The 16,095-nt window shown below is 38.9% G+C and overlaps 3 protein-coding genes across 3 annotated transcripts; 2 read left to right on the top strand and 1 right to left on the bottom strand.

Annotated features, from left to right (window-relative positions):
* Positions 1 to 649: 649 nt before the first annotated feature.
* Positions 650 to 4,862, top strand: LOC137723099 (calreticulin-3). Its single transcript, XM_068462259.2, has 14 exons — positions 650 to 921; positions 1,376 to 1,486; positions 1,664 to 1,856; positions 2,407 to 2,665; positions 2,832 to 2,888; positions 2,990 to 3,037; positions 3,246 to 3,332; positions 3,436 to 3,493; positions 3,636 to 3,703; positions 3,783 to 3,875; positions 3,959 to 4,015; positions 4,104 to 4,199; positions 4,491 to 4,517; positions 4,620 to 4,862. The coding sequence occupies exons 1-14, from the start codon at positions 813 to 815 to the stop codon at positions 4,629 to 4,631; spliced, it is 1,275 nt and encodes a 424-aa protein (XP_068318360.1). The 5' UTR covers positions 650 to 812; the 3' UTR covers positions 4,632 to 4,862.
* A 2,507-nt stretch (positions 4,863 to 7,369) lies between these two features.
* Positions 7,370 to 10,280, bottom strand: LOC137723101 (uncharacterized). The gene is made up of 8 exons (XM_068462261.2): positions 9,876 to 10,280; positions 9,331 to 9,393; positions 9,142 to 9,237; positions 8,809 to 8,856; positions 8,500 to 8,571; positions 8,317 to 8,375; positions 7,888 to 7,984; positions 7,370 to 7,787 (listed from the first exon to the last, which is right to left on the bottom strand). The coding sequence occupies exons 1-8, from the start codon at positions 10,224 to 10,226 to the stop codon at positions 7,635 to 7,637; spliced, it is 939 nt and encodes a 312-aa protein (XP_068318362.2). The 5' UTR covers positions 10,227 to 10,280; the 3' UTR covers positions 7,370 to 7,634.
* Positions 10,281 to 10,400: 120 nt separating this feature from the next.
* On the top strand, positions 10,401 to 15,787 carry LOC137723100 (U1 snRNP-associated protein usp106). The gene is made up of 13 exons (XM_068462260.2): positions 10,401 to 10,684; positions 10,773 to 10,825; positions 10,952 to 11,120; positions 11,219 to 11,282; positions 11,672 to 11,751; positions 11,962 to 12,115; positions 12,312 to 12,373; positions 12,536 to 12,598; positions 12,752 to 12,810; positions 13,137 to 13,218; positions 14,176 to 14,222; positions 14,333 to 14,578; positions 15,078 to 15,787. Exons 1-13 carry the CDS (start codon positions 10,538 to 10,540, stop codon positions 15,094 to 15,096), a joined length of 1,245 nt encoding a protein of 414 aa, XP_068318361.1. The 5' UTR covers positions 10,401 to 10,537; the 3' UTR covers positions 15,097 to 15,787.
* Positions 15,788 to 16,095: the final 308 nt, after the last annotated feature.

Raw genomic sequence — 16,095 nt, 5'->3', positions numbered from 1 at the left:
TTTGTGTTTAGTTAAGTTGGCTAGAGGAGTTTAACAAAAAAAAAAAAAAAAAGAAAAGAAAGAAAAAAAAGGCTCGAGGAGTGTCCTCGTCTTTTTTGCATTCAAATTTAACTTTATGACTTTTAAGTTACATGGATAAAGTGAAATTAAAATAGAGTTTCACGAGGTGTAGCTAAAAGCCTTAATTTAATGTAAATTATAGTTTTGTATTATCATATTGATGCAGCAGGACCCATAATAAATGAGTAATACCTATAAAATATAATTTGTAATTGTGCAGGCGAATGACCGCACCAAGGAGGATTTCTCATGCATACAACAACCACGACAACAAAATAATAACAATAATAATAACTACCAACAACAATAATAATAATTATGATGTAGTAAGAATTTTTTTGAACAAATGATGTAGCAAGATTTAAATTCTAAGAATTTTGATTGGGTGCTGCAACGTCTCGTTCTTCTCTGATTGGTTCAAAACATTAAAAGTCCAAGAAGGTCTTCCTTCTGAGAGAGAGAAGAGGAGGACTGCGACCCAAACACAACGGCAGGGGCAGACGCAGAAGGAGGCCAAGTTGGTGCTTTAACCTTGTACCCCACACGATGACTCCACCAATAACAATAAACAAAGTCAATCGGTCTTCCATTTTCCAAGGGAAAGGAGAAGGGGAGGGCATCGCCGAAATTACACGGGAGACTTTGGGCCAAAGCTTTTGCGTCCGCTGCCATAAGTAAACCAAAAACACAAACGCTCTCTCTCCCAAGTTGCTTTTGGCTTTTGGCATTGCAATTTTTGCACTCGTGCAAGCATGGCGAAGCAGCAAAAGCAGCTGGTTTTGCTAATATTATCGCTCTCCTTGCTCTCCTTTTGCTTTCATTCCTCACTTTCAGAGATCATTTTCGAAGAGCGCTTCGACGGTATATACCCACCCTTCCTCTTCTTCCACTTCCAACTATCGCTTCAATCTATCTACTTTTACATAATCATAAGTTTCTACTTGAGATTTTAGTTGTTTTTCTTCTTCACTTTGCTAACTTTATTCTGGTTGCTGCTGAACTGAATGCTAAACTCTCAACCATCTGTCTCTCTCTCTCTCTCTCTGTCTGCTGTACAACACTTACATCTCCCATTTCCCAGTTTCACTAGCTCTCTTTCTGACTATGAGAAAATATCCATGATTTTCTTTTTCGTCGAAAAAATAACTAAATTTTTTGGGCCGCGTTAAGCTTGTAATAACTAACTTTTGTACAGTTAGTTGACTTGACTCTGTGTGTGCTTGAACATGTGTAAAAAAGTAACAAGACACACCAAGAATTGATCTTTCATTCCACCGGAAAATCAATCAGTTAATCTTGATTTGTTGTGGATCAGACGACGAATGGCGAAGCCGTTGGGTGACGTCTGCCTGGAAAAGCAGTGAAGGTAAAGCAGGTTCCTTTAAACACACAGCCGGAAAGTGGTCCGGTGACCACGATGATAGAGGTATCTTCTGATTACCCTTTATTGATTAATCACTGCTAGTTTCTTATTAATTATTATCTTATATTTTTATCTATTAAACTGTGATACTGGGGCGCCGTAAGCTGGTAATAACTTACTTAACAGTCAAGGTGGTTAAACCTGTGGTGTTGATTTATGATGGCATACGAAATCTTGCAGGAATTCAGACATCTAATGATGCCAAGCATTTTGCCATATCTGCAAAGATACCGGAGTTCAGCAACAGGAACAGGACGTTGGTCCTCCAGTACTCGATCAAGTTTGAGCAGGAAATTGAATGTGGTGGCGGTTACATAAAGCTTATCTCTGGATTTGTTAATCAGAAGAAATTCAGCGGGGACACTCCATACAGGTTAGAATTCTCCATTCTCCACGTCACGGGATGAAATGTTTCTAGGCACGTTCGTATGACCTAGTCCCTTCTTAAGAACACAATGTTGTAGAAAAGGACTTCGTACATGCACATTTTGTTTAGCTGTAGTTTTTTCATATGATGAGAGTTTTGTATTAGTCAAATGCAGCCATATCGACTTGCCAGTGTATATATACCATACATGAATGGTGGCCAGGTTGTGTGGGGAGAAATTCTTTTTAGTTAATCAACCACATCCCATTCCACAACACTTGGTAGTCAGTTGCATGAAACAGGATCATGTTACTGTAGCAATTTGAAACTCGTGTCTTAATCAAAGGGCACCTTTTTAAAATTTAGGGGACTGAAATGCCACGATGAGGTTCCCCAAATTTCGTTGTATAGTTCATACTTCATACAGGGAATTTTCATTGGTATCTGATACCATGGAAATTGCCGACATATAAGAGCCCGGATTGCCTGTTTATATGATGTTCTTCCTTCCTCTCTTTTCCAAATTCTGAATGTTTGCCGGACTTTATTTTTGTAGTTTAATGTTTGGTCCCGATATTTGCGGCACGGACACAAAGAAGCTCCATGTCATAGTCTCCTACCAAGGCCAGAATTACCCCATCAAGAAGGATTTACAGTGTGAAACTGACAAGTTGACTCATTTCTACACGTTCATTCTGCGACCTGATGCAACTTATAGTGTCCTAATAGACAACCGTGAAAAGGATTCTGGAAGTATGTACACAGATTGGGATATTCTGCCTCCAAGAAAGATAAAAGATGTTACTGCAAAGAAGGTAGATAAACATGTTTATTCCGAAAGGAATTCTTACTATAAGATAATGTTTTCAAAACCCAGGAAATCCTGTGAGCAACCATTTCGTAGAAGAATTAAGTTATAAAATTTTAGTCTTTGTAATTTTTCATAATTAACTTAAAAGTATCATTTTTTGTCCATCATAGCCGGCTGACTGGGATCTTAGAGAATACATTGATGATCCCAATCACATCAAACCTGAGGTATGGGAACTTTGCCCCCTCTGCCTAATGCTTGTCTCTGAGACATATCTGTTCATTGGATGTATTATGTGCTACTATTGACGCATATCTTTGTATTGCAGGGTTATGATTCAATTCCGAGAGAAATTCCGGATCCAAAAGCAAAGAAGGTTAGTTGATTACTTACGGAGCTGTACTATATACGACATCTGTTTGGTTTTTTGATTTGGACTACTATTATACCCTTCTTTGTAATCTAAAATATTAGCTTCCCCTTTTTAGTTTGATTTAGTGTTTCCCTCTTGTGGTTTGATGCATTCATATGGCAAGATATGAAATTTAATCAAGCAGTTTTGTATTTTCCCGTCTTCTAATTAGCCCGAAGAATGGGATGATGAAGAGAACGGTCTGTGGAAAGCTCCAAAGATACCAAATCCAGCTTATAAAGGACCATGGAGACCCAAGGTCGGTACTGTAGGTTGATTAAGCTTTTGTGAGGTACCAGATAAAACCGGAGGTCAATTCTTTTTCGCAATATCAAATAACTTGATTTCTTCTGATATTTCAGAAAATCAAGAACCCAAATTACAAAGGGAAGTGGAAGATTCCTTGGATTGATAATCCAGGTAAGTTTAAATAGATGACTAAATAATTTATCTGTCTGTATTGATATGCATAATTACAAGAGCCAGTTCTAGAAGAAGAAAAAGAAAGAGGGGGGGGGGGGTGTGGAATGATGCTGAGCTTCCTTTTTGTTCTCCTATGCAGAGTTTGAAGATGATCCTAATCTCTATGTGCTTAAGCCAATTAATTATGTTGGTGTCGAAGTTTGGCAGGTAGGACATTTTCCATTTGCTAGAGGATCGTATGGTCATTCGTTCATTATGTTAATGGAGGTGAAACAATGCGATGCAGGTAAAGGCTGGTTCAGTTTTCGACAACATTTTAATTTGTGATGATCCTGATTATGCAAAACAAGTGGTCAAGGAAGTCTTCGCCAATAGAGAGGTAAGCCTCTTTTGACCGTTACTAGTATTTTCCAGTTCTTTGGCAAATAATTTATCATATGCATTTCTCTTATGGCGTTTCAGGCTGAAAAGGATGCCTTTGAAGAAGCAGAAAAAAGGAGGAAAGCACAGGAGGAAGAGGTTTGTGGCCGAAAGAAATGGTTTTTAGAATTTCTTGTCAGGGTTAGTTGAATTCCATTCATAAGTATTTTGAGCTCTGATCGTGCAGGAGGCTCAAAGAGCAAGAGAAGAGGGAGAAAGGAGGAGAAGAGAGAGGGGTTATGATCGAGGTCACCGAGACAGACATAGAGACAGATACCGAAGGGTGTGTATGATTCTTTTAAATAATTTGTTTACAACTTCCATCCAGTATAAATTTTTCTATGATCACATTTGCAATTAGAGGCATCCAAATCCTGTCATGCCTAACCAGTTAGTTCTCTGTGTCATGATATTCTCTTCCTAATGTTGAAAGAGGCCTCAAGTTTGAATCCCCCCTCCCTGTGATCCAATAATTGAACATGTCGTTGCAATCAGTTGACCTAGTCTCAGTGATTAAGTTGCAACTTGAATGTTTTTCTTGCCTACTTCTAACTTTGGGCGTTTTATTTTGCAGCACCGTAATTGGGATCACTATGATCATGTAAGCACCAATATTCATGCCCTCTATGTATCTCTCTATAAATAAACTCAAGATTTTATTGCACCTGTACAAATTTATTTACGGATTGGTCTGCGGTTGCAGGACGAGCTATGATTGGGTCTCCTCCGGCCTCCATCTTCCTCTTAGATTTCCGGTCATTTTTTTCTGTCTTCGTTTTCAAGAAATGCAGAGTCACTTTTTTTTTCTCAAGTTTTTTATGGCATTGTTTTACAATGTCCTTGTTCGTGTAAACTTTATTTCTGAATGTACGCATGGATAATGTATTTTGCATAAATACTCAAGTAGCAGCTGCCCGCCTCACAAGCCTGGCTTTGTTTCTCTGCATTTTTTCTTTCCTTTTCATTCTGCAGCTACCGAATATGCTAAAATCGTAACTAGAGTAAAACACAAAGGCAAGAATCGGGTAACTTAGACCTGGTTTGGTACTGAGGTGATTCTGAAAAAAGCTGCTATCAAAAAAAGCTGGGAGCTGTTTTTGTGTTTGGTAAACACTCAGCTTCAGTTTTTTTTCACAGTTTTGGATGAAAAAAAAGCCAAAAACAAGAAGCTGCAAAACCTAGCTTTGAAAAACCGGCTTTTTTTTCACATCTGTTTTACATACAAGTTTACCAAACACTCTAATACTGCTTTTTTTTTTTTTCAAAAGCACTTTTACAAAAAAGTTTACCAAACACTCTGCTACTTTGTTTCACAGCTGCTTATTCTCACAGCACAGCAGAAGCAGCTTTTTTTCAAAGCACAACAATACCAAACCAGCCCTTAGGAGTCCCATTATATTAAGTAAACGAGAGATTCTTATGGTCCCTGAACACAAGCTATGTGGTGTATGATTCCTTGAGTTTTAAGAGTTGACAATAGGGTTTACATGTCTCACTTCTAGGATTTACAAATAAAAAGCCAATCTTCGTTTTATAATTTGAGTGGAACATTAATCCTAAGTAAATATGCCATATAGGTTTAGGAAATTAGGATTATCCGACTTTCCAATTGATTTCATACTGTTACCTAGGAGAAAGACTTAGATCGATTAGAACATCGTCACAATGGTATCTCGGTCAAATAACACAATATTATGTAGAATAAGATTAACACATGGCATCGTGTTCGCCGTGCTTACCAAGGAATTAATGGAGAGTCGCTTTCGTTACCTAGACTCTTGTTTAGGATTTGATTATTTCCTATACAGTTGATCATTTCCTTTCTTGTGATGCAAGTCTCTTTCCTTCCTCTTCTCTGCCATCTACGAATAAACCCTACCCAGCTCTATATAAATACATAACAATGAGAATGAGTTGTCTCCAAGTCTGTGCGGAGCCATGAGAAGAATTGATGATCTCCAAGACCGTTTATTGGTTGAAATCTGTTGTCGACTTCCTTGTAAATCCGTTCTCCAGTGCAAGTCCGTGTCCAACCGTTGGTTCACTCTTATCTCTGATCTTTCCTTCCCCGCTTCCTATGTCTCCAAAGTGATTGGCAAACACCAACTATCTGTACTCTTCTGTTCCATGATATGTTTACAAATTATCCTCATCCTCAGCCAGTATATAATTCTGAATTCCTTGCCATGTCCAAACTTCCAGGCCTTAAATCACGCGGGTTGTCCTTGAGTTTCCTCCCTTGTTCTCAAGATGCGCCTAAATGTGAAGACGGCGAGCCTGCACTTGTGTTAGGTGATGACGACAATGATGGTCCAGCTATTGTAGCCATGTACATTGACTTCGTTTTGTGCTGCACAATGGAGTATAAACATCGCGATTACAACATTTGCAATCCATACACCAAGCAATGGGTTGTTCTTCCTCCCGCCCCTCGATCCCACAAGACAGTAAAAGTGGGATTCATCTTTGATCCCTACTGTTTTAAAGGTACGAATACTACTGGTAGTAGTGACATGATGATTAATGCCGAGTACAGGTGCAGGGTGGTGCGAATTCCCTTCTGAGCAGTTTTACACCCTTTGAATTCAACGTGGAGATGTTCTCTTCTCAGACGGGTGAGTGGAAAGAGTTAAATCTTTAATGCCGAGTACTGGTTTCCATTCAGCTGCAAGTATGATCTACAATGGAATGTTGTAGTGGTCGGGTTGCGGCAACCACATTACCAACATCGATCATCAGAAATACTTTTGTCATTTCATTCCCGAGCCTAAAGATATGGTTGGAGAAGCAGCTGGAACTAGTAAGTGCCTGGGTGAGAGCCGGGGCAAGGTTATGGGGTTGTGCCAGTTGTTAAACCATCTAGGTGGAGATGGTCCATTAGGTATCGTTTGGTATGCAGACGGGACGGGACGGAACGGATGAGACGGAACGGGACGGGACAGGACGGAACGGAGCGGAGCGGGAGCAAAGATGCCCTCGGATGGAAACAAGGAGGAAGAAGAAGGAGACGGAGAGGTTATAATTTTGTGTTCCACGGATGTGGAACGAGTCGTTCCAGGGGGGTGAGGTGGAACGAAAATTCATCCAAAACTCGTCCCGTGGAACAGCTCGTTCCACCCGTTTTAGGCGCACCAAACGTGGGACGGAACACCTTGTCCCACTCTGTTCCGCCCCTTCCCACGTACCAAACGGTACCTTAGAGACATCTATTCGTCTTGAGTGTTTTGGAGTTGAAGAAAGAAGATGATCAAGTGAATGGACTGGAATGGTGTTTGATAGACAGGGTGTTGGCAAGAGGCCTTCCTCTATGAGCCTCCATGGTGGCCGACAACACTTCCTAAACTTCCGGCGCCACTGATAATTAGTAACTACTTTCAGGTTCCGAGCAATGCCAATTGTTTCTGCCAAATTCATGAAGTTACCAACAATGGTTACAGTTAATAGCTTGCAGTATCATTGTGACAGTTATTTCTTTACTTTCTATCAAGCGTCAATCAGCACAGTAAGTTAGGAAAATACCTGCACAATTCTCTACCATTCTAATCCCGAAATCTCCACCAATTCAACCTTCCAATATCTATTGCAAATTATAACAAAACTACTAAAAATTTACGACCTCGTGTTGGTCCCCATGGGATTAATACAATCAAAAGGTCGAACCTAAAATGTCATTTACTTGAGTTGCCGCCACATTGTTAAACAGAAATGAGCAAACCGACTATCTTCTTCGCACAGCGGAACTTGACCCACGCTGCACTGCAGCCGGCTGCTGAGCTTGGCCTGCTGGCTGACCAGCACCCTCCTCTGCCATGTTCATTGCTTGAGTAATCGCATTCATGACAATGAGCCCAAGAGGGATCAGGTACATCCACTGTTAACATTTATGTAAGGTCAAAAATTTATTTTTTCGATACTATGAACACAATTAACAGAAGAAAGCGATGATGACAATTAATTCTGTTGATACTCACATATTTAGCCCAAAACGACCTTTCTGGTGGTGGTACAATTTCACCTTCTCCTACCTCACCCCCAACCCCAAGAATCTCCTCAGCAAACACTGGAGCTCTGAGGAAACATTCAGCAATAAAATATTAACTTATAGGGCATTCACAAAGACCTGATGATCAACATAATGATTTTTCACCAAATAAAAACATAATGATAAAGCTATAAATATTATCAGATCAAATGCCAATTGCCGCATTTCTATCCATCCTTAGGAAACATCCGAAATGAACAGAATTGATATCAAATGCACTGGGAACTCTATAATAAGATTCGCCATTTTCCACTAACAGATGTTGAAATAATTAAAAACATTCTGTAAGAGTTTAAGAAACTAGATCAAGTCAGAATCTGAACATATATTGAAAAAAGAACAAATGCAAAAGAATCACCTTGGTGCCTGCTCACTATTCTTCAAAACTGTGTGAGAGTTAAACGACCATTTTCCAGGCTGAAAATACAAATAACAAAAGCCACTGGATTAAGGTAAGCTAATTCAACAAAACTATTTCCATCCTCAAAAATAGGGTTCATTGACAAAAAAACCAGGATGAAAAGGTTTGATCCTAACTTACAAGTTTCATTTGCCGAGGATATGGACATGCCCCAGGAGAACCATAATTAACTGCCAAGATGTTAATTCCATCCTGCAAAATAAATTTAATCAAAGATATTAATTCCAGATGATAAAAAGTTTTAACCAAGATTTTGTTCCATTTGCCTCTGGTTCTAATTTGAAAAGCATGCTGACTGGAGAACATTTTTAGAACTGTTCCTATTATGATTACAATGACTGATACAATAAAGAGTTTAGAAGTAAAACCAAAGGGTAACATGAAAAAACAACAGCCAAAGTTTAGAACTTGAACAAAGTTGAAAGTTACCGTGTGTATAACAAAATGCTCATCCAAACCCTCTCGTGGAAGACATCTCTGGATATTTTGAAACATTGTTAGTAAACCTGCAGCTTTACTTATCACATTTATATGCAACCATAAAACCATCAGAGAGATAGCATGTAGACCCAGATGCTGTTACAGTAGTAATTTATGATAGAAAGAAGTTCCTCTTACAGAAAAAAAAAAAAAAAAAGTTACGGGAACTTCTTTTTCAAGCATAGTTTCTGATTGCAAATATCAACATGGTGCAAAGAAAACAATTAGAAAAATATACGATCAGCTGGAAATAATAGAAGAAAATCCTTGCTTAAGACTTGCCGCTTTTACTGACGAAATGACATAATCCCTCCCAGGAGGATTCAAGACGCTGGACGGCAATCTTATCCTATAGAAGTCATCTCCCTTCAGTAGCAGCTGCAAGAAAAACATCGTCATTTCAAGTTAAGACAGAAACCAATTTGAAATGGTAAAAGCAAAAAGGACCCAGGTTTAGGGGAGAAAGCTTACTGCAAACTTCTCCTTCTCCTCTTCTGTAAAGGCATTCCTCGAAAATCGCAGCTTTGTGAGAGTCTGTGACCAATAAAACCATGTTATAGTTAAGCTACATCGTAGGTTTCTACAAAGCTACATCGTAGGTTTCTACAAAGATAAAGTGATATACAAGGCCTGAGAGTGTGTTTAAGTAGGATATACTAAGCCTGACACCGTGTTCGTATAGGTGCTAAAGTTACTAGTGTAAATTAAAAATCTCAAGTTCATCATCATGTACTTGCATCAATTGCCTTGCACCTAAAGAATTTATCAACAATACATTCATTTCTTTTCGGTTTTCGCCTAAATTTCTATGCAACCAGTTTACATGAGAAACAAATCCAGTTCAAAGCATCGAATTCCGATCTCAAATCCTCAACCACCAGAACCCCAATTTAATGACAACCAAATCCAACCGCAAAACCTGCAGTTGAAAACTCTCTCATTCACACAAAAGTTTCCTCCTTTTCTGAGCAACCAAAACATACAAGAAAAAAACTAAAAAGAAGGAAGCAACCAACCTGACCACCGTGATTCCACGTCTTTAAGCGAGCACTGAAGGTGCCAGCCGGCGAGAAATCAGAGTCCCCAAAGGCGTGATGAAGCTGGAACTGGATCTTTGAGTCCGAATCCGGATCCGAAAACCTCTTCCGGATCGGCGACGTAGTTGGTGATGCTGGCGGAGGCGTGGATTTGGTGTATGTGAGATCAGGAGACTTAGTGTGCAGCCCTCCTTCTAGACCGAACTCCTCGTCGTCCACCAAGAGCTCATCGGATTGGAAAGCTGCTGCTACTGTAATAGACAGCACGGCGGAGATTACGAAGATCGACTGCCACTGGGACGACTGAGAGGAGGGGAGAGACAGCGCCATCGAGTTTCAGTTGAAGTCTGTGACTTTTGTGAGGGGTGAGAGAGTGGGAAGAACAATAATAGGCCCAAAGAGTGAAAATCGTAATGGGGCTGGGCCGGACTGTAAATATATTAGTTCGCGAGGGCATATCAGTAAAATAAATTTTAAAAACACAATCCAAGTCCTCTTTGGTATTCTTTTCCCCCAAACTCTCCAAATCCGAAACAAACGAGCCCTATTTTCTCTCTCTGATTAAAGCCAACACGCCAACTGAAGAATCCACCATTCCAAAGCTGTCGAGGACGACGACTGGAGAGGGAGTGTGAGCGGCCATGGACGCGCTGAGGAAGCAGCTCGACCAGCTCATGGGCGCCAACCGAAACGGCGACGTCCGGGAGGTCAACCGCAAGTATTACGATCGTGATGTGTGTCGCCTCTACTTGGTCGGCCTCTGCCCCCACGAGCTTTTCCAGTTAACGGTAAATTAAGCCCCTTGGCTTCTTTTGATTAGTAGCACAAGGCCTTTTGCCGTAATCGTCAACCTTGACGGCGTTTGTTGTTTTTCAGAAAATGGATATGGGTCCGTGCCCTAAGGTCCACTCTTTGCAGCTCAGGAAAGAGTATCCTTTTATGCAATTTCTTGCTTCAATTTCATTTAATAATTGATGTGCATTTGAAATTTTGAATGAACTGTTGTTGTTTACACATTTCGATGGTACCAGTAGGGAAGCTTAACTCTAACCCAGATACGAAGAAGTGAAAGCGAACGGGACTGATAACTATGACAGAGACCTGGAGGATGTCATAGATAGGCTCATTGTTGAGTGTGATAGGAAAATTACTAGAGCTCTTAAGCGCCTCGAGGATGACGATGCCAAGGCTGCTATTGCCATTTCTGTCTCTGAGGTTACTCAGGTGATCCATCATTCAATCTTTTTTCTTTATCTTTTCTTTGTATATAAGGTGAATGAATCTTATGATTGCCTATTTATTGATTGTTTTTGCAATTCCAGACACCAGAGATACTTGAGTTATCAAAGCAGATCAAGGAGAAGTTGAAAGAAGTTGATCAATATGGTAACCTTTATCTCCTTGCTCCGTAGCTTCCGATGTCTCTTTTGCTTTTATTATTATTCTTCTTTCCAGATTGCTATTTCAAAACAAGCATGCCCTTTCTTGGTTTGCTCGGATGTTGTGTGTGTGTGTGTGTGTGTGTTTATTAACAATACATAGATGCTTCTCATTGCTTTTTGAGATTGGTTAATGCGTTAATGTCAACGAGTCACTAATATGTATAAGTAAAGTTTGACATTTATACTACATTCCACGGTTGTTTTGACTGCCGATCTTATGTTTTCAAGCCCTTTGTTTTCAGTTTGTCTTTATTTACTGAAAGTTCAGTTTCTTGTATATTTTCAGTTCTTGAATATGTACTAGAAATTTTGTTTGGTGATTCAAATCTGCAGATCTTGAAGGCAAGACAGATCTTAAGATTCGGGCTCTGGAGATTGTAGAAGAACTCAGAGGCAATAGAGCAGATAAACAGGTACATAGTAGGTTCTTGGCAAATTTATTTGTGTACTCAAATGTCTTTTGCGCTGTTCCAGTATAGTATTCCCTGATGTGGTGGGCATCTTGACAAGATTGTCAGCACCTTAACTTATATATATATATATATATAATTATATATACATATTTATTTATTTTTCTGTTAATAGTCCACCTTAACTTATATATATATTTTTTCTGTTAATAGTCCACATTACTTTTGGACGCTTTCAATAAGGATCGGGCAGCTTTACCCCAACCCCTACCAAATCCACCTCCTTTGGCACCATTGCCTGTAGTTGTTCCTGATGCTCGAACACAGGAAATGATAAATGAAAAGTTGAAGAAGGCAGAGGACCTTGGTAAGTGAAAATAATACTCAAGTTTTCAGGATTATGGCCGTCATGTGGTTTATCAATTGAGAATACATATCTTTTCATTAAGTTCAGGGTAAGGACTTTGGTAATTTAACTAGTTAATGCTCTGATACATCTTGGGCTAGTTTCTGCTCTAAGAATCAGGTTATATATTGTCCCTAAAGTTCTTTAACATCTTCAGGTGAGCAAGGTATGGTTGATGAGGCACAAAAAGCACTGGAAGAGGCTGAAGCGCTGAAGAAGGTATGTTAGATAAGATAATAATCTTTTTGAGATGGTAGTTAAGTGGTTCACCTACTCTACCAACCTTTTAACATCATTCTTTTGTTCTGAGTTTTGCATTTTTTGTGTTCTTTTTTACTTCCTGTCAATGGCTGCCGAGTGACTTCATTCTTCTCTGTTTAGCTGCCTGCGAGACAAGAGCCTATCCTGGATTCCTCCAAGTACACTGCTGCTGATGTGCGAATTGTGAGTTCATGTTACTTTATATATTGTCATAGATGTCACTTTGGGCAATTGTGAGAAGTAGATTTTCATTTAATATCATGGTTGTACTTGTAAGCTTCTTGTTTTATTTTCTTTCAAGCAACTCTTAACTTGTTCATCTTGGTGTTTTTACAGACTGATCAAAAGCTACGCGTGTGTGATATCTGTGGAGCTTTTTTGAGCGTTTATGACAGGTAAAGGTTGATTTGTTAGTCGTGCTTGCTACTCTAGTTACTAGCTTTCCTAGGTACACAAAAATTGGTATTTGGGGTTTCAAGTGCTTCAGCTTTTGACCCTACGATTATGCCTCCTTGTCACCAGCAGGCTCTTGTGCCCAGTTTTACGAGGATAACTTTTGCAGCTAAAGAATGTGCGTCTATTTCTGTTTTACGTTTATAGATCATGCTATTCTTGGCTAGAAATTTAAAGGGAATCTGTACTGTACATGAACATGACCTGCTGGAGCTATTGCATTTCTAAATTGAATGAATATTCTGATTTTTTTTGTTGTGTTTTTCAGTGACCGTCGGCTAGCTGATCACTTTGGCGGGAAGCTTCATTTAGGCTATATGCAAATCCGTGAGAAGTTAGCAGAGCTGCAGGTAAAGATGATGTAAATATATGAATTTGTATTAGGTTGGTTTATTCCTTTTTATGTTGGGTAAAAAATGGGTGGATGAACTGAATTTGTACTGGATGGTGGAAACTGTTTCTGAGAAATATGTTTCTGCATTTTGGGAAAAGTAGATCAGGAAATATATTGTCATAGTATTACATTTTTATCTGCAGAATCTTTGGTTTTATTTAAGGTTGTATTCTGAAACTGTTGGTTCAGGTGCTATGGTATTATGTTTCAAATCTATAGAGATTCTCATAAATATGGTATCTGTGAGTATAAATTTTTCAACCATCTTTTTCACTGTTATATAATTATTGAATCTGAATCCAAGTCTTGCACTTGTCAAGATATCCTTAAAGATTACGAAGCATTTTGGGGAAAAAATTGTAATATTCCACAAGGATGTATTCATATCTTTTTGTTGTAGGATGTTTTCTGTCAGTGTCATCTTTGAGAAAGGTGCATGCATAACATATCGTGGTTATGAATTAGGAATGACCTTCCTTACTGTATCATGTACTGAGGCCACACTGTTTAAGTTCTGCTTTGATATTAGTAAGTTTACTACTGACGAAGTATTTTCCTTTTTGAAGAATTTTAGGAGTATGTTAGAACATAGCTTGTGTACCTTTGAGAGTGGGTACACAGTACACCCGTTTGGTTGTAGTCACTATCTATATTTGGCATTCCCTATAGTAATCAAATGAAAACTGTGGAAAAAGGGATGGTGTCTTTATCTAAGTGATTTTTAATCCACTGTGAAGAATTTTACATGTTGACTTTATTAGTAAGCATCCCCATTTTTTTGTTAATGCTGATCTTAAATGCTGCTTCCCAAATATGACCCTGTTATATCTCTCCATCAAGAGATTTCGTATTTCGTGCCATCCTATTAACAAAAGGGTTGCCAATTGTACTTTCTTGGCTATTTATTTTTCAGGAAGAGAGAAACAAGAGTCGTAAGGTCGATAGGACTGATGATAGGAGGTACGTTCTCTCGTTCTGTTACTCATAAATTTTTATACATCATGTAATTTTTTACGTTAGGTTCTTATAATTACAATTCTTTTTTTCTTCTTCAATTATTTACCACGTAGATCAAAGGAGCGAAGTAAGGAACGTGACAAGGAATCAAGTAGGGATAGAGAACGCGGAGCTAGCCGCGACCGGGGTAGGGATCATGATCGTAGGAGCAGAGATCATGATAGGTACTATGATCGAGATCGCAGATATGATCGCGAGCGTGACAGAGATTCAGAGCGCTCCCGCAATTATGATTCAAGAAGTTGCCGCAGGTCACGGTCGCGGTCAAGGGAACATTCCAGGGATTATGATCGCCACAGGTGCGTACTCGTCCATGGTGGCTGATGTTTGAACAGTTCTGTTTATTTAACATGCTATTAGTTTTTTTGTTCTCAGAACTGTAATAACAAAGCACCAGAACACATGCAATACTTTCAGAACATATTTGTCCTATGTATTTTGTATTTGTGCTTGCAATTTTACGGAAAAGTGCTATGAGCTTTTTGTTTTTATTATTATTTTGAAAATAGGCCTAGTGTTTTAAGTGGTAGCCTATAACATGCCTTGACCAGCATTTGTATGAAAGAATTTCTGGCTTGTCAACCTGTATATATTCTCCTCCCATTTGTCATTTTTCTTAGTCTTACCTGTTAAAATCATTGGTCTATTGGAGAGTTGCTACCTTTTATGGACCACAAGCCAAATTGGTAATTGATGACATTGCCTTATCCTGTATATGAATGGTGAACAAGTCAATGTGTATAAAAACTTGGATACCTTTTAGTGATCATTGTCTGATATAATATTTTGTTCTTCCAGGCGTTATGATCGGTACTAGGTGATCCTTGCCGTGGAGCATGTGGAGAAAAGGGCGTTTGTGTTCTTGTCTAGGTCAGTTTTAAAACTCATGTACCAAGATAAAGTTACGGTTTTTCCATTTGTTTTTTGCTGGAATTGAGCTGTTTCTCCTGCGATGGGTTTAAGGACTGGTGCTTAGTTTTTCTCAACTTCGTGTTTAAGAGGTATGTTTGGGAGGTATGTTTTACTTTGTTTTTAAGATATTGCTACTTGCATGTTACTTAGATATTTGGCCATAGAGGAGAGTGATTTAAGTAGTCACTTGAGCTATCTTCAGTTTGACTTCAGTAAGAAAGGATGGGCTGGGTTCGAGCATCCATTAATCATCATTTAGTGTAATCCGTATGGAGTGATGGGGAAGGGTGGTGTAGGAACTTAACTTTACATGATAATCATAAATCCTTGGAAGGAAGAGGTTTAGCAGTGAAGTTCTCGTTGGCACAAAAATTGTCTTGTGCGGTTTGTGATACGGTTTTGTTATATCAGTGATCTTGTGCCGAAGCTTCTTGTGAACATTAAATGCGTCTGGGAATGGTAGTTACATGGTGTGGGCACCTGGTGATGTATAACCCATATCTTGCTTGAGGTGCTTTTGAAATTTCGTGTATAACGTTCTAGACCTATTCTTGAGGATGAAACCCCATTTGGGCAATGTTCTGGGAGCCCTTGTATTTTGTTTTATTGTTCAATAAGGGGCAAAACTCCTGGCACAACTCATTTCAAAAGCCTTAATATCTAGTGAAAAATAAAATAATATTTTAAGGAAAAACGTGGGTTATGAATGCATAAAGAATTATAAGTGAAAAATTCATGTAAGACTGTTATATTGTTGAGGATAGAATCTCGTTTTGGCGATGTCTTGAGCCCCACTACGAATTTTTCATTTATTTTGTAGCTTTCGGCTGATTAAAACTACATTTGTGGCTACCAATTCCAAATGTATTATGAGGTTTTTCTTAATGCTCAGGAAAATTTTTCG

The sequence above is a fragment of the Pyrus communis genome, chromosome 4 (genome assembly GCF_041283825.1).
Source record: "Pyrus communis isolate YQ-2024b chromosome 4, ASM4128382v1, whole genome shotgun sequence".
Classification (NCBI taxonomy): domain Eukaryota; kingdom Viridiplantae; phylum Streptophyta; class Magnoliopsida; order Rosales; family Rosaceae; genus Pyrus; species Pyrus communis.
This window is presented reverse-complemented; position numbering and strand designations above follow the sequence as displayed.